Source organism: Cornus florida, unplaced genomic scaffold (assembly GCF_030987335.1).
Source record: "Cornus florida cultivar Cherokee Brave unplaced genomic scaffold, ASM3098733v1 CherokeeBrave_3.0.0_Hap2_Chr10, whole genome shotgun sequence".
NCBI classification, from domain to species: Eukaryota; Viridiplantae; Streptophyta; class Magnoliopsida; order Cornales; family Cornaceae; genus Cornus; species Cornus florida.
Window position 1 is genome coordinate 93,109,924 of NW_026775580.1, and position 24,521 is coordinate 93,134,444.

The 24,521-nt window shown below is 33.7% G+C and overlaps 4 protein-coding genes and 4 non-coding genes across 8 annotated transcripts; 1 reads left to right on the top strand and 7 right to left on the bottom strand.

Annotated features, from left to right (window-relative positions):
• Positions 1-3,872: 3,872 nt before the first annotated feature.
• On the bottom strand, positions 3,873-7,342 carry LOC132275888 (large ribosomal subunit protein eL31). Its single transcript, XM_059777075.1, has 3 exons — positions 7,196-7,342; positions 6,800-6,909; positions 3,873-4,297 (listed from the first exon to the last, which is right to left on the bottom strand). The coding sequence occupies exons 2-3, from the start codon at positions 6,880-6,882 to the stop codon at positions 4,018-4,020; spliced, it is 363 nt and encodes a 120-aa protein (XP_059633058.1). The 5' UTR covers positions 6,883-6,909; positions 7,196-7,342; the 3' UTR covers positions 3,873-4,017.
• Positions 5,071-5,177, bottom strand: LOC132280646 (small nucleolar RNA snoR97). The gene has a single exon (XR_009471652.1). It is a non-coding gene; the product is annotated as a small nucleolar RNA snoR97 (small nucleolar RNA).
• On the bottom strand, positions 5,662-5,768 carry LOC132280644 (small nucleolar RNA snoR97). The gene has a single exon (XR_009471650.1). It is a non-coding gene; the product is annotated as a small nucleolar RNA snoR97 (small nucleolar RNA).
• LOC132280645 (small nucleolar RNA snoR97) lies at positions 6,154-6,260 on the bottom strand. Its single transcript, XR_009471651.1, has one exon. It is a non-coding gene; the product is annotated as a small nucleolar RNA snoR97 (small nucleolar RNA).
• Positions 7,343-8,854: 1,512 nt separating the features above from the next.
• LOC132275890 (histone acetyltransferase type B catalytic subunit) lies at positions 8,855-13,877 on the bottom strand. The gene is made up of 10 exons (XM_059777076.1): positions 13,731-13,877; positions 13,534-13,575; positions 12,794-12,903; positions 11,997-12,065; positions 11,792-11,830; positions 11,627-11,703; positions 11,401-11,500; positions 10,503-10,581; positions 9,989-10,149; positions 8,855-9,829 (listed from the first exon to the last, which is right to left on the bottom strand). Exons 1-10 carry the CDS (start codon positions 13,804-13,806, stop codon positions 9,194-9,196), a joined length of 1,389 nt encoding a protein of 462 aa, XP_059633059.1. The 5' UTR covers positions 13,807-13,877; the 3' UTR covers positions 8,855-9,193.
• Positions 13,878-15,313: 1,436 nt separating this feature from the next.
• Positions 15,314-18,204, bottom strand: LOC132279109 (large ribosomal subunit protein eL28y-like). Its single transcript, XM_059781036.1, has 3 exons — positions 18,087-18,204; positions 17,830-17,945; positions 15,314-15,868 (listed from the first exon to the last, which is right to left on the bottom strand). The coding sequence occupies exons 1-3, from the start codon at positions 18,124-18,126 to the stop codon at positions 15,773-15,775; spliced, it is 252 nt and encodes an 83-aa protein (XP_059637019.1). The 5' UTR covers positions 18,127-18,204; the 3' UTR covers positions 15,314-15,772.
• A 446-nt stretch (positions 18,205-18,650) lies between these two features.
• Positions 18,651-18,722, top strand: TRNAP-UGG (transfer RNA proline (anticodon UGG)). The gene has a single exon. It is a non-coding gene; the product is annotated as a tRNA-Pro (tRNA).
• Positions 18,723-19,238: 516 nt separating this feature from the next.
• LOC132275891 (F-box/LRR-repeat protein At4g29420) lies at positions 19,239-22,103 on the bottom strand. Its single transcript, XM_059777077.1, has 2 exons — positions 21,587-22,103; positions 19,239-20,532 (listed from the first exon to the last, which is right to left on the bottom strand). Exons 1-2 carry the CDS (start codon positions 22,077-22,079, stop codon positions 19,640-19,642), a joined length of 1,386 nt encoding a protein of 461 aa, XP_059633060.1. The 5' UTR covers positions 22,080-22,103; the 3' UTR covers positions 19,239-19,639.
• Between the last annotated feature and the right edge of the window lie 2,418 nt (positions 22,104-24,521).

The following is a 24,521-nucleotide window of genomic DNA, read 5'->3' on the forward strand; positions in this document are numbered from 1 at the left end:
TCATTTTGTTCTGAATCTCAATGTCTACGGGGGTCCAAAAGCCCTTGTAGAAAGCAAATGAGGTAACTGGGTCTTTGAACAAAGAGTCTGTGTGGGCAATAACTGACCCATCCTCACGACTAAGCAATGGACGCCATGGGGTCACTGCTGGTAAAGAGCCGAAGGTTCTAGCTAATTCACCCTCCGAAATGGATAGCTGAAGAGAGGGGATAGAATTGGTGACCCTGAAAGAAGTCCGGGCCCTTCGGGCTAGAGGGAGGTCACTTTGATCAGAACCACCCTCAGGCATGGGTCTTTTTCCCAATCTCTTTTCTGAAACGTCAGCTCGGGCGGGAGAAGATCCCTCAGCGTTTTGAGAAGAACCCTCAACGTTCTGTTCAGTCAAAGTACAAGAGGGTTCGTCATTCGGAATGACAGGCTGAACTTCAGTTGGGGTAGATGCAGAAGGCCCAGTGATCGAACGCTTGGTGACCTGGGCCATAACCGGGGCAGTTGAAGTGGCCATAGTGGTGACTGGTGCAGCTGTAGGAGTGGGTGCAAAACGTCTCCTCTTGCTGAAGAAGGAATTTGGATACTTTCCATGGTGGATCCAAGGACGGATATGTCAGAAAGATTGTCAGGGGTGAGCAGGTCAGTGGCGGAAGGGATGTTGTTCAGAACTCTCTCCTTCAGAATGTCAAGCCTGGCCTGCAAATGCTGTAAACCAATTCGTCATGATTTATTTGAAGGCATTTACAAAGAAAAGTACAGAAACGAGGAAGGCAAGTTTCACAGTGGCAATCGGTCGAATGTTTCTTAAATTTCTTATATTGAGGGACAGAGCATTCTCCAAAAGTGGTTGGGATAGGGAAAGTCTGAGCAAATGGAGTTCGCCAATTTCCACTGACCTCAATTAGATTTTTCCTCCAACCCTTTTCAAATGAGAGCTTGTCCGTACAGATAGATCACTTCTCGATGGGAAAGAAGTGAAAATACATTTCGTTGGTTCTAATTTTGGTAATTCGGTAGCAACGAAAAAGGTCTATGATATCTAAGTCAAGATCCCTATCACGATTTAAAATCAAAAGGATCGATATTACCCTAAGGAAGTTAGGGTTAACCTGAAAAAGGGGAAAGTCCTAATTTATTGAAAACATAATAAAAGAATGGGTGTAAAGGGAATCTAACTACGTTCAAGTGAAGAGCAGAGAAGAGAACCTCCCCTGGAAGGAGACCTTCACCAGAGCTCTCATCCAGATTCGTGGGGTAAACCATAAGGGAGACGTCGTTAGGAATGTTGTTCCTCGAATGAAGGGCCTCTAAGTCAAGAGCCATAACAATGGTGGAAAATTTTTTCGATTTTAAACTTTCTTTTTGTCGAGAAGAAATAGTAAGGGGTTAGAACTAACCTTGGGAAGGGAGTTTGCAAAGTACCCCGTAGCAAAGCAAAAGTCGAAGAATAGCAAAGGGGAAGTTCGTCGGAGAATGCTAGTAGGTGACAGAGATAATTGAAGAAGATGATGCTTGAGGATAGAGGTGAGAAAGGTTGAAGAAAGACAAAAGGTGAGAGGTTGGGGTTTTTAAGAGCGAAAATGATACAACATCCAAGGAGCTATGATAATAATGATGTAGCAAATCTCAAAGCATGGTCCTTGAGCCAACCATTCGCTTCTCTACATCACCGCCTCAAGCCGTCATATCATGATTGTGTCTTTTCGATACTCTCACCCTAATTAATTAGGGAGAGATTATGGGGGCATATGAGGATACTGAAAATGGACTGGGCCGATTATGACCTAGGTTGCTAAGAACGGGTCAGGTAAGTTCAATTGAAATGAAACAAGTCCTCACTGAGCAAGCCCAAGACCGATGGATCAGTTCGGAAGCCCGAATTAAGACAAAAGGAAATAGGCCCAAAACGAAGGTAAGCTGACAAGGCCAGCCCATCATAAGAAAATCAGTTAGAGAGCTTCAAGAATAGTTGTAACCGTCTATAAATAGACGGAAAAGAGAGAGAAAAGGGATCGAAAATCTTTGAAGTGTAGAATTACTCTTTTTAAATTGAGAGTGAAAATTTCTTGCATCTTTAATGGTCATTCCCACTTTAAATTGCATATCAAATAAAAAAGTAGTTAGAATGTGCATTCTATTCCATTCCTGCACATCAAACCAAACCCAACGCAGCATTAATGTTTTGCATCCTATGATTTTGATGGATCTGTTTTGTCTGCATGTCTATCGACTCTATCTTGGATCTTTACACTGGCTCTTGCTTTTGTTTTATTTGTACTGTTATCATAGTTTCCTTCTTTTATCCTCTTCCTTGAAGTAGATGTCGATTATATGCTTTTTGATTCTTTCTATTATCTTACTTACTATGATATGTCATCTTTTGTTAGACTATAATTCTTATGTATCTTCTTAATGTGTTTCGACTTGAACGAAAATTTACAATTGATTTTTTATACCCATAAAAGTATCCAAAGAGTGAAGAACAACACACACACACACACACACACACACACACACACATATAGCTATATGTAATATGTATACATTTGATTTCTATATATATATATATATATGATCTATAATTGGATACTCTATAATTCAGAGAAGAAATTAATACCTCTCATTGCATCGGCAAAGCTATTAGGCTTTGTTTGGTTGGGTGGACATGGCAAGAAAAGAAAGGAAATTGAAAATTTCTGAGAAGGAAAATTTTGAGAAATCACTTTTCACAACTATCTATTTTTTTTATAATCTATTTTTTTTCTTCCAAAAACATTATATATATATATATATATATATATATATATATATATTTATTTATTTATTTTATATATATATATATATATATATTTGTTGTAAATTTACAATATTATCTGCTTCTTTTTTATTGCAAGTTTAAGGCTATTCAATTCATAAAATAGAAATTTTTAATAATTTTCTTGCAAAATATTTATTCTAACCAAATTAACGTTGGAAACTTAAATTTTTTTTGTAATTAGAAAAAAGAGAACCATTTATAATTTGAGAAAGGGGAAAAAAAAGCATAGTGATACGAGTTTTATCTCATTAATTCTAAAACGAGACTATGATATATAATATGTGTATGTATTACTTAACATTAGATTGTTGAATTCAAGAGGGGGTTGAATTCGAGAGGGCCCATGAACATTTAAAAAAAAAAATGGATATTTTTATTTCTTCATCATTCATATTATTTAGGAATCATTTACATTTACACCATTCAAATTATTTAGGAATCATTTACATTTACACGATCTCATAACAAATGTATGTATTACTTAACATTAGATTGTTCGTTTATTATTAGATTGTTCTTTTATTAACAAATGTATGTATTACTTAACATTAGATTCTTCGTGGATGGTTGTTCAGGACATGGAGACAAGTTAATCTCAACAGTCTCTTTGATATTTTAGAAACTCACCCCAACTTATAAACCTCAAGGTTTATTCCGAGTTTATAAAAGAGACACTATTTCCCCTAGCTAGATGCCTTGTACAACTTCGAAACTATATATATATATATATATATATATATATATATATATATATAGCGTCACACTATACACACGACTTGGATATCGAACAAATTTATATATTTTAGAAAGGAGACTCAGATATGTCTGGATAACAGAATGAGTTGTTGTTTCTGTCAAGGACACAAAGCACACCATTCCTTTAACATCAAATAGGAGACTGAATCTATGAGATTGAAAAGATATATACTAACCGGTGTTGCAACATCGAAGCTAAAGTCTAGAGGATCAAACTTCTACGTATAGGGTCCTTGACAACCTATTGCTTTTCTGTGTAAGAGATCCTGACATCAGGAATCGCTTTAAACGCGGAAACCAGAAGAAGAGTCTGAAGCACTGGGATAATTGTATTAATGGAACCAAAACAAAGTTAACAAAAAGTACCATGTTCAAAGCAACAAATGACAAAATATTGGAAAATAAATCAGTCTTATAAAATACTCAACGCTTCCAAAACTATAATATATCATTCAATCGTCTTCCTCGATGATCTTGGTGCCGAGCCCTTTCAGCCCTTCTGGTGGGATTTCAGCAACAGTAACAAGGGAGTAGAGCTCTTCCTTGGCGTCTTCATCATCATTCCTCTTGCGAGCAATGCGAACTCTGACCCGTCTTGGGACACTTCGGATCCCCCTGCTCCAAACGTACTTGTTTAGCTTCACGTCCACTCTCACATCCTTGGTCCCCATGGCTTTCTGTGCAAATTTCCTTATCTCCTTTATTGCATTAGGAGCCTTTTTCTTGAATGTGCTGTTGTTCACAATCGTAAAATATAGTCTAAACCAAACCTTTCTTATAAAAAAAATCACACCTTTCTTATCAAATCACAGAATTAGAAAACATTTACAGTTCAGTTATGTAAAGATAAAGAAATCTCCTTTCAGTGCATCCATTAGGTAATTTAACTATTGAAGTCATTAAATTTAAACAAACTGAGACAATATTGTGACAATTGTACGCAGTATCACACCCAGTGAATGCATATGCTGTAGAGATCATGAACTATGATCAACCTATACCACCATAACATAATTCACAATAAGATGCGCATAAAAACCACTATTTTCCATTTCGTATGGTAATGTACTGGGAGAAGGCAACAAAAAGTATATGATTTGGTGAAATGGTGTTAACAAACTATCTGCTCATTCATCATAAAATAACATCTTCGCCATTTAATACGCAATTAGTTTGGGTGCTCAATTATTAAAAGAGTAAAGACTAACAATTTCCATAAGATCGAGAGAGATAGAGAGAGAGAGACTGGGAGCAAGGTAAGATTAACACCATCCATATTGATCGCATTGATAAATGGATACATTTGCAAACTTGAATAATTTCTAAGAGACCACACAGAACAATTCTATGAGAACCCAGAGAGTAATACGCATTTGGGTAGAAGACTGCACCCAAAATACAAAACCAACCAGTTTTGAACAGCTATTGTTTAACCAAATGAAAATTATGAGTCAGTTCTACAAATTTGTTGTAACTTCTACATAAAAAGAAGTAAATAATATATCAAATGTAGTGCTGTCATTTAACTCCAATCTCTTGTAGAATATGCAAGAGAAGAAACAGATATCAACACAAGATCTATAGGTTTCAGACTCCGAACCCACTGTTTTAGCTAAAGGGTAAAGAGTATAGTTAAAACTCAAAAAAAAAAATTTGATAAGTGTATTCCTTTGCGAAAAACTCAAAATTTTATTTATAATAATAATAATAATGAATAAATAAATAACTCAATATCTGCCAATTCTGATGTCAGTAAGCAAACACATGATACATTGAACTTAGAATTCATTCTCATGGTGGGCATTCTACTTAATATATCCAAAAATTGATTTCTTCTACTGAATTTATAGACATTGTTGGGACTAGAAGTAAGGTAAGATTAACACCATGGACAAATGGATACTTTTGCAGACTTGAATAATTTCTACGAGACCTCTCAGAGCAATTATATGAGAACCCAGAACAATATGCAATTGGGTAGAAAACTGCACCCAAAATACAGAGCCAACCAGTTTTAAACTGCAATGGATTAACAAAATCAAAATTATGAGTATGTCCTACAATTATTGTAAGTAAAAAGAAATAAAAAATATATCAAATGTAGTGCTGTCATTTAACTCCAATCTCGTAGAAATTGCAAGAGAAGAAGCCGATATCAACACACAATCTATGAGTTTTTCAGACTCCACGCCCACCATTTAGTTAAAAGGGTAAGAGTATAGTTAAAACTCAAAATCTGTAAACTCTAATATCATCAAGCAAACACATGATACATTGAACACAGAATTCATTCTTATGGTGAACATTCCACTTAATACAGCCCCCAATAATAGATTTCTTATATTGAATTTATAGTCACTGTTGGGACTAGGAGTAAGGTAAGATTAACACCATTCATAGTGATCACAAGAATAAATGGATACTTTTGTAAACTCAAATAATTTCTAGGAGAACTCTCAGAACAATTATATGACAACCTAGAGTAATAATACGCAATTGGGTAGTGCAGCTACTGATTAAAAATTAAAATTATGAGTGTGCTACAGTTTTACAGCATGTTGTACATAAAAAGAAGCAAGGAATATCTCAAATGTAGTGCTGTCATTTAACTCCAATCCCATAGAAAATGCAAGAGCAGAAGCTGATATCAACACACGATCTATGAGTTTTTCAGACTCCACAGCCATCTTTTAATTAAAAGGGTAAGAGAATAGTTAAAACTCAAAATTGTCTAGTAAGCGCAAACACCTGATACATTTGAACTTAGTAGAGCCTCCAAAAATTGATTTCTTATGATGAATTTATAGTCATTATCCCAGCAGCATATCCAAAATGCTACTAAATATTAACTAACCATCTAATCTCACACAGATCCCCAAATTTTCAGTGGAAACATCAGATTTGCATTTATTTGAAACTACCACACTTGTGGTGAAGATTACTAATAATGATTTAACAAAAAGTAAGCATATCAAACAAAAAAATAAAAATAAAATAAAGATAACCCATTTATGACTGCACAACAGTTCATCAAAAAAGAATTTAGGAAAAAAAATTTATTGAGAATAACATTCGATTAAAATGATTAAAATGAAGAATAATAGGGCGCAAGAGTGACAAGCTGTCACCGTTTAGAGTATTTGATAAACCCAATTTACAGGATTGAGAACGTCAGTCATCTACAGATTATACATCTGTATACGAGGTACGAACAAAATGAGAGAGTGGCATTACCAGCTATGCAAGCGCTTGTGAAGGTTGATGGTGTACTCCCTAGTCACCACCTCCTCCTTTCTTCCTGTTGTTTTGTCGCTCATTTTCGCTCTCTTCCGACTAGTCGGTACCTGCATTCAACAACGCGAAAAAATACATAAATTCAGCTGATTTTCTACAAAAATCATTCCTTCAATGTACAGAACTCTCTTTTCCCTAATTTTTATCAAGACTATAAATCTAGATCTACAATAGAATCGGCATAGCAAAATGAAAAGCATCAGAGAAATATCAACACACATACTGAGATATACATACATACACGTATATTAATAAAGAAAATAATCTAAAGCTACTATTTGATGAGTTGAAAGGCTTGGTTCCAGAGAGGGAAAAGAGGAGAGAAAAGAGACGAACCTAGGGTTTGAAGTTTGGTGACGAGAGGGGCCGAAAAGCAGAGACGAGGTTTCAACAAAAATGTTGGGGTAGTGAAGTAAACCCTAGACTCATACTTTTATAACGCTCTATAAGATATGCTATTCCCTTGTTACGGTGTACGGAGTATTACTATTTATTAATATTTTTTTATTTTTTGGTAAATTATACATTGACCTTTTATCATGTTTTTTGAATAACACATTTATAGTTATATATATATATATATATATATTGCATTTTAGTACAATAAAAATGTCTTTCAACGATAAAATTGAAATTTGAAAATTAAAAAATTACTGACACCAACAAGGTAAATTTATGACGAAGTCATTATAATTTATTTATTTATTTTTACTCACATCATAAAGATACTTAACTCTCACCTTTACACTTAAAAAATAGAAAGTGAGAATATTGCTAAATTACTCTCTTAAAGGCACATTACACAAAATGCTTATATGATATACTTGAACACGAAATATTACTGAACTACTCTCTTGTTCAGACAAAACTAATCTAGTTGATTAAACAATTTTAAAGTTATAGTATTGAAGTTTGTTTTAATTTAACTTCTTTTGTTCGTAACACATAAACTAGAATGTTCTAATAATAATTATAATTATCGTGAATTCATGATGAGTAATAGTGTTTGTAGTTATTGAAATATAATTATCATGAGTTCATTATGGGTATACTGTTTTTAGTTATTTTGGTCCATTTTGTGTTACTAGCCCTATGTTTGGTAAGAGGTGTTTGATTTAATAGTATATTGGTGTTATCTCTCATTATTTATTATTATCATTGTTATTTATCATTCCTGAATTTTGGAAATGATCACTTTCAATTATTTTGTGAGGATATGCCCTCGCTAGTTGCCTTGTATTAGTGTTATTTTGGTTTAATTATATATATATATATATATATATATATTATGATGGGTAATAGTAGTACATCTTATGTTTACCAATTGTCCCATGCTTGTCTCACTGGCTTTAACTTGAGTAAGAAAATGTTTTATTTTTTATTCATGAGGTAAGAATATGGTTTAGTAGAGCTTTTTTAATATATATTTCAGAACATAAATAGCTTTTTTAATATATATTTCAGAACATAAATATCAAGCAAAACTTTATTGACTTTTTAAATGTGTATATATCATGTCAATTTATATCAATTCACATTGTTAAATTTCTTATGTTGGATTAGATGGTTTAGATTTTGGAAGCACCCATTTTAATTTTGATAAACTAAAAACAAACCTATCATTTACGCTATTAAAAACATCTGAAATCAACTTACTAAGGGTTTTTGCTTTCAAACTTACCACACACAGTCTGCCCAGATCCCAGAAATCAAGACATTCAGGGGAAAAGTTGCATCAAACTATTACATTGACATTCGAAAGACGTATACATATATATATATCACAATAATTATTGCAACTTCTAAACTTTTTTAAACGAAGGTTTATCTACTGATTATTATACAATATATAATTCATGAAAGCAAGAGCAACACTTCTTAGTAAGGGAACTACATGAAATTACAAGATCTAAACAAAACTAACCCAGTAGTAGATTCTAACTTCAGTCAAGTCCCACACACACACACACACACACATATATATAGAGAGAGAGAGAGAACCAAATGGTCAAATAATTAAAAATTCAAAGGCTCATTCCAACAGGGTAGGGTGCTTCTCCTCATATATAGCAATAGTAACATCCGCCTACTAAAAGGATATAATCATAAAAGGATTCAAGTTTCAGCTTACATAGATTATGGAGTTTGAAGCTAATCTCAATAACATAGTAGCAAATTAAGCTCACCCTGGAAGTGCACAAACAACTCGTTTAAGCCTCATCACAATTCCATTGTATCACCAGGACGACACAGTCACACAGTTAAAATCTTTTGGCAGATCGATGCACACCACATAAAGCAGAGGGCAGTCGACTGGCTCCCAAGACTTCGTGATCAGCGCAGAGATACCTTCTGAACTATCAACTTTATTTCCTTCATCCTCATATCAACTAGTTGCTGTAGCTGTTCTTCTGGACTAATTTGATTTTCATCCATCTCAATGCTACTAGCTTCGCCGTTCTGGGACTTGAACAAGACAAATGACATTTCCTGATCATAACTGGTCGGGACTTCAATCACTCGCTTCCCAGCAGGGCCAGTCTCTTTCCCTATGACATCAGCCTTTATACGATCTGAAATGATTGTCCTGTAAGTCTCCATGTATTTGTCAATGGGATCAAGGCTGACATAGATGAGCACTTCCCAACACTGTAAAAACTGTTTCCTGTTGATTTTTAAACTTTTCCTGACATCTTCAATAGCACTCACAGGTGGAACAAAATGGCAAGGTTGGCTTTTCTTTGACAGATTTTCTTGCTTCAGACGTAGGATTACTGAATTAAGTGCATCCTGAATTGGGTAAAAAGCATGCAGGCGTAGCACATCAATACAGGTCCGCACGTGTTGTAAGGAGTCCGAAGGCTCTTCAACGGTCAAGTCATAAACATTTTCACGAATAGCAACAGTATTAAGCACCTCTATAAAGCAACGGCCATGACCCCTGTGTTGGTAAGGAGGAAGTACAAGTATCTGCCATCAACAAAAGCTAATCAAAAGCTATAAACAGCAAAGAAACACACCAGAATAGGCAATAATAAATATTCACAAGACGCATCTACATAGAACACCAAAACTTTTTTTTTCCGTTTTCAATTTGTCATATAAGTTTCAATGTAGAGAAGATTGAACCTGACTAAGTCGCAGGCGTAGACCGTCAGGGTAAAGGTAAAAACGATATACAGCTGCAAAACCAAGCAATCTAAGCTGATTGTCCCCCTGCTGATCAATTTTCTTCTGAACCAAAAGATAGATCTCCCATCTTGGATCAGTAATATCTATAGGATTACTACCTGTTTCAGCACCACTAGTTAGGAACTGAAGTTGTACTTCTATGGCCTGTTTGGATGTCCCCTTAAAGTTAACTGTCCCCATTCACTTTTCACATATGCATTTTATCTCGAATGGATCACTAGAGATGATGTCAAGAATTTCTACAAGATTCTACGGAAACCTAAAAGCAACAGAATCGAAAGAAATATAGTGAAGTCCATCTTTCTGAATAGACCCAATCAAGATGAAATGCCGCATTAAATAACAAAAAATGTGGCCATTCAAATGCAAAGGATATCCAAACAAGCCCTTTATTTGCCAAACAGGTATGCAAATAAAATGATTTCGCAAGCAAAAACAGTTGAAGAATTACCATCTACAAGAAGAAGTGCAAAAGGTACCAATCGACTGTAAAGGTGTCCAACATGCATGCTGCCTACAACCCGAACAACCTGAACGCAGGAAGAAAAGCACTGGCGCTTAATTCCAAAAACGTATACTTCTCAGAAATGCACACAGAGGGACAATATGGAGAAGGAAAGAACAACTCATCACCAAAGAGATTCTAATAATCAGAAAAATACATTATACATAAGAAAGATTCTCAAACTTAATGGCTTTTCATTTGGATCTTTAAAATAATTAAATAGAGGGGACAAAAATAACAAAAATTGGCTTCCTCAAACATCTTTAACTATTTGATTCTTTCCAATAATAGAAGAGAGGGAACATGTACAATAACAGTGAAGGATCCAAAAGGTAAACCAATCTCAGTGTGGCCCCTCTAAAATTATTCATCCACAGTCACTCAACGGTTGCCACTTACCAATGAGAGCTACGTGCTGCAGTACAGAAAACACTCCCAAAGAAGAACAAAACAAGGAAAAAAAGGTGGGGCATTTGTTTCCCCTTTCAACAAATGATGGCAGAACTCAATGATACAGTGAAGCAGTTTGATGTGATGACCACTTACAAGCAGGCAACTCAACAATTTAAGGCAAAAAAAGGTAGAGAAAGTTGTACTGCTCCAGAGTGTCAAGTTCAATGTGTGCTGATTGACAACTTGACATAATGGAATCAGGGAAAAGGTCAGCTTAGAAGAACTATTCTACTAATGCTCTAGATTAGCAGCCAAAACAATCTAAAGGGTAAAAAATTTGGCTAATTTTTGGCAACAAGGTGGGCACTATTTAGCCTAATCCATGAAATGCAAGCCAAGAACCATCATGCTCACTCTCATTCTTAAAAAAAATAAATGTCTGAAAAAGAACCTCAACATCAGAAGCCTCTGCTTTTAAATGAACATTAGAATCGTCATTGTAACCATTGGAGGCTTTTTGTTGCAATATCTCCCCATTAGAGACGATGGATCTGTGAATAGACAAAACAGAAACCAAAAACAAAGCAAGTCAAGAAAGTACCATTTTTTTAAAGGGAAAAAGGAAAGGAGAATAAGAAAGCATAAGAGTGAGATTTTAATTCGTATATGGAACATACTTAACATAATGACACTCGGTTGAAAAAGTTTGAAGGAAGTCATCTTTTGTCTCAACAAGATTCTCAGCAAATATATTCTGATAGAATCAACTAAATGATCAGTGTACCACAAATACAGAAGTTAGAGATGAAGAAGGTAATTCAAAAAGGCTGATCAATGAATACCTGAAGAGCCGATTTCAGATTTGTGATCCCTTTGCCTCCCTTGTAATAGTTAAATGATAGCAGCCATTAAAGATCAATCAGAATACACAAAGCAAAAAATACATCATTTTCGCATCTGATTTTAAAAAACCAAAAAGAATGCATAACTGAAAAATATATGTAAACCCTCTTAGGCTGCTACTAGGACAAAGATGAATGTACTTACATCAGATGTGCTCTCAAATGTAACATCAGCATAAGCATGAAATGATATGCTGCTAACCCAGATGGTGATCTGCATTTATTGGTGATACAACATACTCTTTAAAGTTCAAACGGATTGTAGATAATATATAATAACGGGATATGTATCTAAATGTCAATACTACCATGCCTAGCAAGAAATGCAGGTGAGCCATATTGGGGCAATCCAATAGCAGAAACATTATCATGTTAGAGACTAAGTGATTTTAAGGCCTTATGAGGATAAAAGCCTCATCTTTGTTATTATAAGTCAAATATATATTTTTCAAAAAGGAAAAGAGCTAAAGGTGTAATATAACAAATTCATGTCTCTTCTACATTATATCATTACTTCTTTTATGAGATTTAATATCATATAATGATGTGAAGTTGTAAACAATACAAAAGGGAAGGAAGAAGGAAAGATAAATTTAAGTCCATTTACATTAGATATAGGCCATAGACAAGATCAAGCAAAAAGGTGTCTTCTTGAATGTGTATCAGAAGTTCAGATGTTATTTACGTAATATATTTTTTTCTGGTATATTATAATCATGTTAGTCATCTTAACTAATCAATGGCAAGATAACAATTGAATCTATGTTATGAACGGAAAGGACTTCTTTTGGCACAATATGGAGAACATGTTCACGGGAAAACAATTTTTCACTGACCAATCCCACAAAGACAGAAATAAAATTTGGAAGAGATGGTTCTTAAAGCATCAAATAATCTACACAAGTAATAATTCATATCTGATTTGAATTGAATGCATAATACCTTCAATCCTTGATAACCATAAATCTTCCCATCTTCTTCAAAAAAGTGATTCAGGTCAATTGGTTCGACACAGAAACTGTCGGGAGCATCCACTTCCTCTTTGCTAGAAACTAAAAGATTAGAAATCGAATGATTGACCATGGAAAATTAGGCTCAGCAGTCAGCAGAACACAAATGAAAACAATGATATATAAAAAAAAAATATGTGAAATTTAAAAACAAACCAGAAAGAAAGCAAATACATTATTTAGACACGTTCATTGATAGAGTCATCCATGAAAGATGTTTGGTTCAATAAGAACCAAGCCAGAGTCAGAAGTGAAAAATCAACCTTCTTTTATTCAACTTGCACGAGCCAGATAAAGATGCATAGCTTCACTTAATACAATAGCTATGTTCTACAATATACAAATTAAATACCTAAGCTCTTAATTTATAAGTAAATATAAAATGGCTAGATCTATAAGAGTGAAATTCTGGATGGATAACACAATCTACAAATTAAAAGGTAAATTTTAACAAAGGGTTCAAACACACTGCAAATTGAACGGAGCTGTGGGTATTCTTAAACCCGGGCTCTGCATCTCATGCTCATTACTAACCATAGTACAAACCCAACAACTAGGGTCATTAGCCCTAAGTTTAACAAACCTAAACCCAAATGATTACAACTTTTCACACCTCAGTTGCTAAGTATTGCAAAAATCTGATATTTACATATAATAGACAAAAAATCATACCTAGATAAATCTTGATGCACTCATTCGCTTCGATTCCTGTATCTGCAAGGTAAAAATTAAACACGAAAAAAAAATGAGAGAAAGCGAGCTACATATGAAGAAGAAAAAAAAAAAATTGCTTAGAGAAATAAATAAACTGTGATGAAGACGAAGAAAATTTTGGGTGAAATTAAAGCAGAACGACGAGATTGTCTCACCGATTTTGGCGAATCCGACACGCCTTCGCTTCTTGGCGTCGGTAATCGGATCGGAAGATTGATGCTTCGTCCCCATTTTTGGGCTGTTAGGGTTTCGTCGGAGCGGGAAATGTGAGAGGCGGGAAATAAATATAAGGTGCAAACTGTGTGTAAGTGTGTGTGTATCTATATAGTACGCATGCCAACTCAGTCCCTTATTACTCCTTTACTCAGTAGTGAGTCTCATCCCTAGCGCGTGTGTTGCACATCCTTACTCATCAATCATCATCAAAAGAAAAAGAAAATATAAAAAATTGACGGTCTCACTTACTTATATTTTAAAATATTAATCAACAAAATTAAGCTCTGGTTTAAAAAAATTGACGGTCACAATTACTTATATTTTAAAATATTAATCAACAAAATTAAGCTCTGGTTTAAAAAAATTGACGGTCACAATTACTTATATTTTAAAATATTAATCATCAAGAGTTTAAAATCCCACAACAAAATTAACCACAAGGAACACCACTGAGTTCAACTAACCTAACCAACCTAAACTCTTTCTGAATGAATTCTAGTCCGTTTGGTTGTCAAGTAATGAGAAAGGAAAAGAAATATATATATATATATATATATAATTTTTTTGAAAGTTTGGTTTAGAGGGAAAGTGAAAGTTTTGAAAAAAGTAAAATTATCGCATCTAATTTAAAAGTAAAATTCCCGCATCTAAAAAAAATTTAGTGCATAAAACATATAAAAATTTACTTTCTTACAAAAGTTGTGCACTTTATATATTACTTTCTTATTATTCCCATGTTATTGTCTCTGTTCTTCGATCTTCACTTAATTACAAGATTTCATTAAAAAGTAGAGTTTCTTTCTTTTGTAAATTCCTTGTTTATATAATCATATATTAATAATTTAATTGTTTGTATTTTTATGTGTGCATCTAAAATTAATTTATTTTTTTCTTTCATAATTGAATTATTGTATTTTTTTTCAAAAGGCCTGAAATAAGTAAGATATTTTTTTTCTATAATTGATAATGATGAAGAGTAATTATTATTATTATATATATATAACTATTTGTTGATAACAAGAGTGTTCGGTGAAAATTAATCTACATTATGTTAACACAATTCGTTTCATACTTAACATCAAACATTATCGTAAAATAAATAATTAATAATTCTTAAACAGTCTACATAATCGGTCATGACTTTTAATCTTTGTAATTAGATATATTATATCATTTACAAATAAATAATAAATAAGAAAACAAATGTTTGAACTTTGATAGTCCACTCTACCAAAAGCTTATTTTTCTTACAATAAAAAATAAATAAATAAATAAATATCGAGAATTCAAGTCCATAGAGGAACAAGTGAATATATATATAGAGGGAGGAGAATGCAAAAAATTGTATTATGATTCCACATATTATTCTATTCCATATTTAATAAATAATTAAGTATAAATAATATTCATTTAACATAAATTTATTTATTTTTTACTATTTAAAATTATAAGAGTATTTTTGATAAGTAGAATAATTTTATTTTCATTTTCATACTATGCAAACTAACAAAATAGTAAATATCCATCAAACGAATTGTACAATGAAAATTTTATTTTATTTTATTTTCTTTCCCATCACTTTATTTCCCTTTCACCTTCCATAAAAAAATTTCCCTTTCACTTTCCATAAAAAATTTCGCTCGATGAACAGACTAAGTGGTTTGCAGCAGTTGAATCATGCCTGTTTGATGACCAAACTAACTACCTTGCAAAACCCCCAATCACGCTGACTGTGTGAACAAACCAACATCCTATCCTTACCTTCATTTAAGGATCAATACATACAGAGGGAATGATAAAGCCGTTAACGCGGAGTCCATTAGGAGGGTAGTTGAGCTAGTAGTAGTGTCAGTCTGTTCTGTCCTGCTAATCATAATCATTAGGCCGGAATTAGTTCCCCCAATATCTCACTCCCGAACATTAAATCTGTTATTGCCAACACGTTGTTGTTGCCGGTTTACCATACTCGACTCCACTAAGCTCACTGCAACAGACAATAACGAACATTGTGTAATCCTTTCATTTGACTTGCAAGGGCTGCATTTTTCAAATCATGCCTGTAGGAGTTATCTGCGACCTGGAATAATGGCGAGTCAACCATTTAGAAATAGAAGTCATGAGAAGATAGGTGATGGGAACAAGAGAATAGAAGAGAGCAAAGATATAGCCTTATATATATACACATATTCCCTAGCTAAGGATCTTAAGTATAATTAACATAACTAAGTAGGCGACAACTAATTAAGCCTAAAATGATACTGGATTCAGTATTTCATTGAAGATCCCATGCAAAAGGGATCTTCTTGCTCATCACTGCATTGGAAGACCTCGAACTTATTTGAATCAATTTTGGAAAGAGAAGAAAGAATGAAAGATGTCACAAGTTCATTGGAAAGCAAGGAATTGAACATCATCTAATCACAGAAAGAATTTTATGTATTCACGAAAGAATCCACAATATTCCAAAGATAAAAAAAGTCCCAGAGAAACATACCCATATGGTGCTTAGGAAAGGGATATCATGCCTTTGCATTCAGTCATTCACAAACACTAACTATAAAAGCGCATACTACATCTGCTTGAAATTTAATCACAAAGTAAGCATACCACATCTGCTTGAAATTTAAATGACAATGCCATGATATTCCTTTAAGAAATTTAAATGACAAAGCCATGATATTCCTTTCTAAGACATGAGATTCCAATTCAATGGAAACAAAAAATTCAACTCAAGATCCTTTAACCTTAATGGCTTATATGATCTAAAACAAACCAACACCGTGGGACCTGATTTATGGTAAAAAAAAAAAAAAAAAAAGAAAAAAAAAATGAAACTTGTAATAGAATTGACTCTGCATTGATGAAAACTCCATTAGGTCTTTTTAACTTAAACAAATTTCAGTTTAGCCAAGTTTTTAAGTCCATATTTTCTTCAATTTCAATCCTTTGGGGGATAGGAGTTGGCTTATAAACATCACAAGTATAACCAACACTTGGAAATTCAACTCAACTGGAGAAAAGAATTGTCCTAATTTCTCACCTGTCACAAAGTCCTAAGCAACTCCCTAAATCTATATGTTTTTGCAGCTTTTCACTAACATGTACAAGTCATTGAACCATGGATCACGAAGTCCTTACAGCTGTTAAACACGATGCAACAATACAAAAATAATTAAACCTTTTTAATGATTCAATATGGCTTTTTGCTACCTAATCCATACTTTCTCATCAATTTCTAATTTCTTTATTTCTAACCAACCAATATCTATCTAAACAAACTAATTCAATCAAGTTCATAACATGTTTTTGGATCATCCAACATATTTATACCAGAAAGTACAACTGACCTCACAACCAACATTATAAAATTCTCATTAGAATTAACATATATAATTTAGTCACACTGAAATGTATAATAAGCACCTAACTTCTACTTGGAGGGGTTAAACACAACATAGAACCTCAGATCCCCGACTCTACAAAGTCATTCCGGCCATTTGGAAAATGGTAAATGTCACCGACTCACCATTTTACCTCCTCATGGACCACAGTTCCAGTTAAGATCATACCTCCGTAAGTCATAGATTTCACCACATAAACTTGTGAGCTGTCTCTTTTGAACTCCCATCATATTTATGCCATCGTCGACTTAAATTCCTTAAAGGGTCGGATATCGGGTAGGGGAGGAAAGGTGGTGTGCGTTCAGGTAGTGATTAGTCTTTGTTGACAAGTGATTAAGTCATCTTAGCCAACAACCACTTCTTCTTTTATTCTACAAAACCATCACTAAATTCTACAAATTCATTATTTTGCTAGTGTATCATCAACAGCACTAGTAAAGCCACTCATTTCACTGAATATCCTTATTCAACAACATTCATTCTATGAACAATTTTCATGACAGCCCCAATTCTATAATAATGCATCATTTTGAAAAACCCCAATTCTCCTTATCAAACCATACCCAATACGTACAGATTACAGACACAACCAGACAATACAACCACAATACATACCATAACTTGAGTTAGTTTATACCTGATTGGCAACATCCTTAGCCATCCAACCGAATTCCTTCATCATCACTGACTTATGAAGCACAGATGAATCATTTCCTCCAGGTTGAATCATAACCGTTTTGTGATTTGCTAATCCTGAATTCCACAAACAAAACCATAAGTTAATATTTCTATTCTTTTACAATTTTACCAAAAGCATCATACATATATATATATATATATATATATATGTATAATCCTGTGCACCAGAATGCTTGTATGAGTTGAGGTTGTTACCTATTGCTCTTCTTGCTTGACTGAACACTGGCCGTCCCATTGCCTAACTCTTTAACCAAAAAGGAGTTATTTTTCTTCACAATTTCCCAAATCAACGGCCCAGGAACTGTTGCCATTGGACCTATAACAAGAGTTTCGAGAGCTTTTAGTTACATACAAAATAATAGCGACATATTAAAATACGTATTAGGAAAGGTGAAAAACAAAAATAAAAGTATCAAGGTAGATAGTTTTTTTTTTTTCAGTCATGTGAACAAAAATTGATGTTAGATTAGATACAATATCAGCCGAGAAAAGAAAGTATATTCCCACAAAGACATATAATTATATATATATATACATCTAGGAATGTGAGTGTGTAATGTGCGACTGTGAGGCAAAGACATATAATTTTATATATATATACATCTATGAATGTGAGTGTGTAATGTGCGACTGTGAGGCGAAATCAGAGAGACATAGACTCACAAAAGCACAGAGCTCAGAGGGGGCGGGAGTTAGGGCGTACGGACGTCGTCGATTCTGACGTATCAAAATTAATAAAAATGAGAATCTGACATCTGAGGGCGTTTGGTCTAGTGGTATGATTCTCGCTTTGGGTGCGAGAGGTCCCGAGTTCGATTCTCGGAACGCCCCCTAATGACGTCCTTTTCGATTTTTTATTTAAGGTAGAAAATGTTTTTCTTTGTTTAACAACAGCTTTAAAATTCAGTTTGCTGGACTTTTTATTTAGGGTAGAAAATGTTTTTCTTTGTTTAACAACAGCATTAAAATTCAGTTTGCTGCAGCCCTCTAGAGGACTTTCTCCATGGTAACACTGCCCAGGCAAACTCTTGTATCTGGCTTTTGAATAGAGTGCCCAAAACTTGATTTAGTTCCAGTTAATGATTTTGAACCATAACTATTGTACTGAGTTAACCAGTACAAAGATTCGGCAAAGCAAAAGGAAACACAGAGTGCCCAACAACGGTTGCCTTCAAGAGGGAGGACACCATCACAACCATCAGCATTTGTTTCCCTGCTGCATGAAGTGTGTCGGCGTGGTATATTTTAGATATTAATTCAAATTTTTGCACAAGGATCATTGGGTAACAAGCTTGCTTCAAAAAATAATTAAGAAATAGGAGAAAAATTCACATCTCATCTCAGAACTAGAAGAAAATATCATTCCATTCATGACAGTATTATTTATATGTACACCTCAATAAAAGAAAATTATGAATATACTACATATAATACAAATATACAACCACATTCCACTTATGAATATATACACACACACACACACACACACACAACCACATTCATTAACCATTTTGATGCTTTCTAATTTCATTCTGGAAGACAGGTGTTAGGTTGCTGGAGCCAAACCATAAACTGATTTTGGTAGCTGGTCGAAAAAGCAAACTTGACCACGATCATCCAGGGTATAGGCGTATGAACGGAAACTGGTGAGAACCATACACCGAGAAGCCAAAGCTGGTCAGAAGACACAAAACTACTGCAAGCAAGCCACAGATTGACTTTATACTCCGGACAACTGGATTGCCAGATTAAATGCCATCACAAATCCAAGCATCTTTCATCCCTTCTTTCCATGTTCCCCATCTCCATCTTACTCTTGGACAATTAGCCATACAACTCAAGATGAGATCTCTTGATATATTAATTTCAACTTCATGGTGGATGAGCAATGCCATATCCGCCAAGTTGGTGCATTTCTCCAATAAATATAAAATAAACGACAGTGTCATCTCAATATCATGTACAACTACACGTGCAATAATTGTTTTTAATCCCTTCATTGCACTCCCAATTTCAGAACCTCCCGCAAGAAAACAAGTCTCTCCTTTTGACCAAGCACCAGGGCCTAATGTTAGGGAGCTCAAATTTGGAAAAACATGAAATACTGACTCAAGGCTGAACTTTGTCATTTCCAGCGATTCAGCCCAGTTTGGAGAGTCCAAAGTTAGAATCTTAATAGCTTTACCACATGAAAACATTCCAACTAGGCTGCAAAGATCTTTAGACTCAAGCTGAAGGGATTTCAAATTATTACACTCTTTTATTTCAAAGTTGCTTGCTTTTGCAAGAGAGAGATGGAAATCAGATAACAATGGGGTTCTGATGATAAGTGACCCTGGCTTCACGCATTCAAGTTTGAGTTTGACAAGGTTGGGTGCAACTATGGTCAGAGAAAGCGGAGCATTTGACACAGTCCATTGACAGGTTTTGAGGTGCAAAAGATGAATCTTAGGTTCCTTGAGTCCTCCAACACCTATTAAATTGAGAACTTGCAGAGAAGGGAAACAATCATTCACCTTGCTTAGATCCTCATCATCCAGTCGTATGTATTCGAGTGTCAAACTTGTAAGCATAGGCATTTGATTCAAGTCGTCCACCGAGAGCCAAGCATTCTTCAACTCTAGTGCAATGAGACTATGGCCTGCACAATCAGGGAAAAAAAAAAAAAAGACAGAAAAACAGAATCTCATGTGTTTCAGTTGCACAAAATAAAAGAGTAATTGTTCTGAAAGTAATCATGATCAAATCGGAACTCAGTTATTGAAGGAATAAGACGGATGCAAGTAAAATGAACTAGAAAAATGATCTAAATACTCTCAATTGGATAATAAAAGCCATCTAAAAAGACTACCAAATCATGTATGTCTAAATTTACAATCAATATAATCAGGGCATCCACTCTAAATGCAAATGAATCATGTATCCACATGATACCAGCCATCCAAAATTTAAATAGTGAAATACACTCCTCATATCATTTTGGGAAAGTGGCTAATGGTGTCCTCAACCAATGCATATTCATTAGTTTCAAAGCCATGAAATTCAAGCAAGTAACAAGCATTAGATTCAAATCATGAATTTCTAATAGATTGCTTTGACCCGTGTAAGAAAGAAAGAAAAAAATCTAATTGCTACAATCTGCATGAGTTCTCTATTACAAGGTATTGAACCTATGAATCTATTCACTCTTTTTATTTGTGTTCCGTGGTTAGTCGTTGAATCCAAAAAAAAAAATACAGAAAGGGAATATCCACTTCGAAGTCAAAATGAAGTATATTGTTTCTATCTCAATTGGTCCAATTTGAGCCAAGTGTCATCTAATTACTACAATCTGCAGCCAAATTCAATTGCAGAACCTATTTATTTATTTATCATTATTTCTTCTTATTCAATCCAAATTACAAACTTTCTTGAATGTTTGTCCGAAATATTAGCTCTATATGACAGATTAACATAACAAAACAAACAAAATGTCTAAAATTTAACATTTTGAGCTTGCCAGACGGCCAAAGTTAACCTCAACACTAGCAGCTAACAGCAAATTTTCAAAATAATGATCACAGAGCACTGTCAAATGAACTGTTTGATTCCAACCATACACGTTACACTGAATAATCAATGATGATGTGAAGCGGGAATCAAATATTTTTAAATAAAAAGAGATCAATTTTAGAGAGAGAAACTGAATAACTTACAGCATAAAGAAATGAGCGACAGGACCTCTGATCGTCTCCAGCAAGACTGAATCCAAAAATCCGAAATCGAAATCGACTTCAATTGCCCAGACAATCTCGGCAGCCACAGGGACACGAAATTCACGTCGGTGAGATACAGATCGTCCGACTCATCCTCTACGTCGTCGTACGAAATCCCTCGAAGTGGCTTATCAACACCGACCGAAACGGACTCAACGATTCTAGAACTGGAAATCAAGTTCTTGAAGATTGTCTTGAAAGGTGTGATGACAGATTTGGTCGCCGGTGACCTCGATTTCCTGTAGCGTTCGAAGGAGCATTGAAGGTTGACGAATCGGACCTCGCGAGAGAGGGCGTTTAGGGTTTTGGAAGCGAGTCTGCAGCGAGCGAGGTCGGCTGAATCATTGAGTCGACTCAGGATTTCGATAATTAGAGATGGAGGAAGGTCATCCATGGAGAAATGTAGAGAGAGAGAGCTTTGGCTCGGGTTCATTCCTTCTGACCAATATCATATACATGGTGTAGAATCTTCGTTCATAGGGACGATCGTCTGTCACGCGCATACGGCGCGTGTGAACTTCAATAAATTGGAAAGAGATTTTATATTTTTTTTTTTTTGGGTAAATTGTGTTCGATATTTTAATAAAAAGGAGAATTTTTGTGAAGTAAATTTTTATATTTTTTTGTTACTTATGTAATAGGGATGGCAATAGGAGCGGGTTTGGGCGAGTGTACCCCCTCCTATTTCCGAAACCGTTTAAAATTTCGCATTCATCCCTGTCCAAAACCGTAAAAAGGGAAAAACTTTTCATCCCATTCCCGTACCGGTTTAACATTTTTACCCTCGTGGGTACCCGCCTGCCCTGTTTAAAATCATAATTTATTTATTGTTGAAATAGATTTGCACTTTATTTTTCCCCTTCGTCTTTAATTCTTTACCATTGCAACTTTTATTTTAATCAAATTCATTTGTTACTTTAATATTGTTATATGGGGTACTTAATATATAGTGTTAAATATATATATATATTAATGAATAAGGGTACATATGTAATTTGCCTATCTAAACTGGGCAGGGCGACCTTCCCCCGCCCCCACACTAAACCCGCACAGGTTTTTATTACATCAAACCATCCCCACCCAAATAAGCAAAACGGTTTCCCAAAACCGCAAAAAACGAAGCGGGGCGGGTCAAATTGCCATACCTACTTATGTTTGGTTACATAAAATTAAAAATTTGAAATTGAAATTAGTGGAATAATGAAATTATTATTTTATTATTTTATTTTTTGTTGTTGTTGTTGTTGTAATTTTTAACCCAATTTTTTAATAATTCCACCAATTACCATTACAAACCTCCGAATATAACCTAATTTTACTCAAATCTTTCTAGCCAAAAAATGCAGCAGATTGGTATTCATAATTATTTTGTAGATTTGCATGTTCTTCATATCATAAAAATAATAATGTGTAATTTTTTATTTACTTTATACATTTTCATTAAAAGCATCCCAGCGCTGCCCTTCTTTTTTATTATACACTTTATTTCAAGTGTACAGCCACATCAACAATTAGTTCTACACTTATCTTGGAGACTTAAGTTCGTGTTGTGCACTAATTTTTTCATTATACACCTTATTATATTATTATTTTTTAAAAAAAAAATACTTTTTTTTAATTATTATTATTATTATTTTTTTTTCTAACAGTTTTATTCCCAACAACTATAATGCTAACAGCTATAGTTGTTTGCTATGATAAACTGCTATAGTTGTTTGCTCTGATTATATGTTTAGATAAAAGATTTAAAAAAGAAACAATATATAAAAGAAAAAGTGCATTAAATATCTTCCTACAAGTAAAATAAAACGATACAACTCAAAAAAAAAAATACATTATGTAATAAATAAAAAAATTAAATTGATAAGTCAAAAATTACAAAAAAAAATTATAAAAAATAATTAATTAAATTCTTATGTAAATTAAATAACTCTTTTTATTTATTTAAGAAAAATAACTTTTTTTAATTAATTAAATTATGAATTAACTTTACATTAATAAATTAATACAATACACGTACAATAATTATTTCACACCATCACACAATATCACTTTTTCATTTTATATCATTATCACCCACAACTCATTCCTCATATGTGGAGTGTGAAGTATATAATATGACGCGGGCCACTTGTGTATAATGTGCATATTAAAGGCTTTCATTTAGCACAATACCAGATATTATACACATTCGCCTTGCGTTGGGTTGCTCTAAGACCATTTTTGTAAGGCTTGGTTTGATTAGATGAAAAGATAATGAAAAATATAGAAAATGAACTCTTGTGTTTTTTTTTTTTTTTTTTTTAACATTTCAGGAGCCTCAAAAATTAAAAAAATTTTAATCTATTTTTCATAACCACCCAACTTTCATAAAAAAAAAAGTTCCTACAGAAATATACAAAAAATATTTTATTGAGAAAGTTTTGTTTACTTTAAAATTATGTCAATTCTTTCTCTGTGTATTGTGATTGTACATGACTTTTATAAGAACCAAAAAAAATATTTATTTGAGACATTAGTTTAGGTACATATTATGTAAAAATTAATATTTTCATAAAACCTTCAGGTTATAGAAACTATTCATGGCATTTGCTCATAAATTTCTTTGAAAATTTTCATACTAATCAAATGTATATTAAAAAATTATTAATTTAATTTACTAAAAAAAAACTTTCACTTTCAAATATTAATTTAAATATAACCAAACGGACTTTAACCAAACTGAAAAAATAATAATAATAATAATAATAATAATAATAACAATAATAATAAGTAAAATAAATCACCCTATTTATCCAAACTAACAAATCTATTTAGCATATTGCTGACTAAATCTATTAAGCCAAGTGTTAACCACAACTCACAATACTCGAGC

What these genes read in the sequence shown, in the direction of transcription:
- LOC132279109 (XM_059781036.1), bottom strand. Translation starts at nt 18,126, where the DNA reads ATGGGACGGCCAGTGTTCAGTCAAGCAAGAAGAGCAATAG. An exon ending in TCAAGCAAGAAGAGCAATAG is followed by an intron (nt 17,946 to 18,086) that starts GTAACAACCTCA and finishes TGTGGAATTCAG; the next exon opens with GATTAGCAAATCACAAAACG. An exon ending in CTAAGGATGTTGCCAATCAG is followed by an intron (nt 15,869 to 17,829) that starts GTATAAACTAAC and finishes CCATTATTCCAG; the next exon opens with GTCGCAGATAACTCCTACAG.
- LOC132275891 (XM_059777077.1), bottom strand. Translation starts at nt 22,079, where the DNA reads ATGAACCCGAGCCAAAGCTCTCTCTCTCTACATTTCTCCATGGATGAC. An exon ending in GTCGCTCATTTCTTTATGCT is followed by an intron (nt 20,533 to 21,586) that starts GTAAGTTATTCA and finishes CTGATTGTGCAG; the next exon opens with GCCATAGTCTCATTGCACTA.
- LOC132275888 (XM_059777075.1), bottom strand. Translation starts at nt 6,882, where the DNA reads ATGAGCGACAAAACAACAGGAAGAAAGGAGGAGGTGGTGACTAGGGAG. An exon ending in CACAAGCGCTTGCATAGCTG is followed by an intron (nt 4,298 to 6,799) that starts GTAATGCCACTC and finishes TGTGAACAACAG; the next exon opens with CACATTCAAGAAAAAGGCTC.
- LOC132275890 (XM_059777076.1), bottom strand. Translation starts at nt 13,806, where the DNA reads ATGGGGACGAAGCATCAATCTTCCGATCCGATTACCGACGCCAAGAAG. An exon ending in CATTTGAGAGCACATCTGAT is followed by an intron (nt 11,831 to 11,996) that starts GTAAGTACATTC and finishes AACTATTACAAG; the next exon opens with GGAGGCAAAGGGATCACAAA. An exon ending in CAGAGGCTTCTGATGTTGAG is followed by an intron (nt 10,582 to 11,400) that starts GTTCTTTTTCAG and finishes TCCTGCGTTCAG; the next exon opens with GTTGTTCGGGTTGTAGGCAG.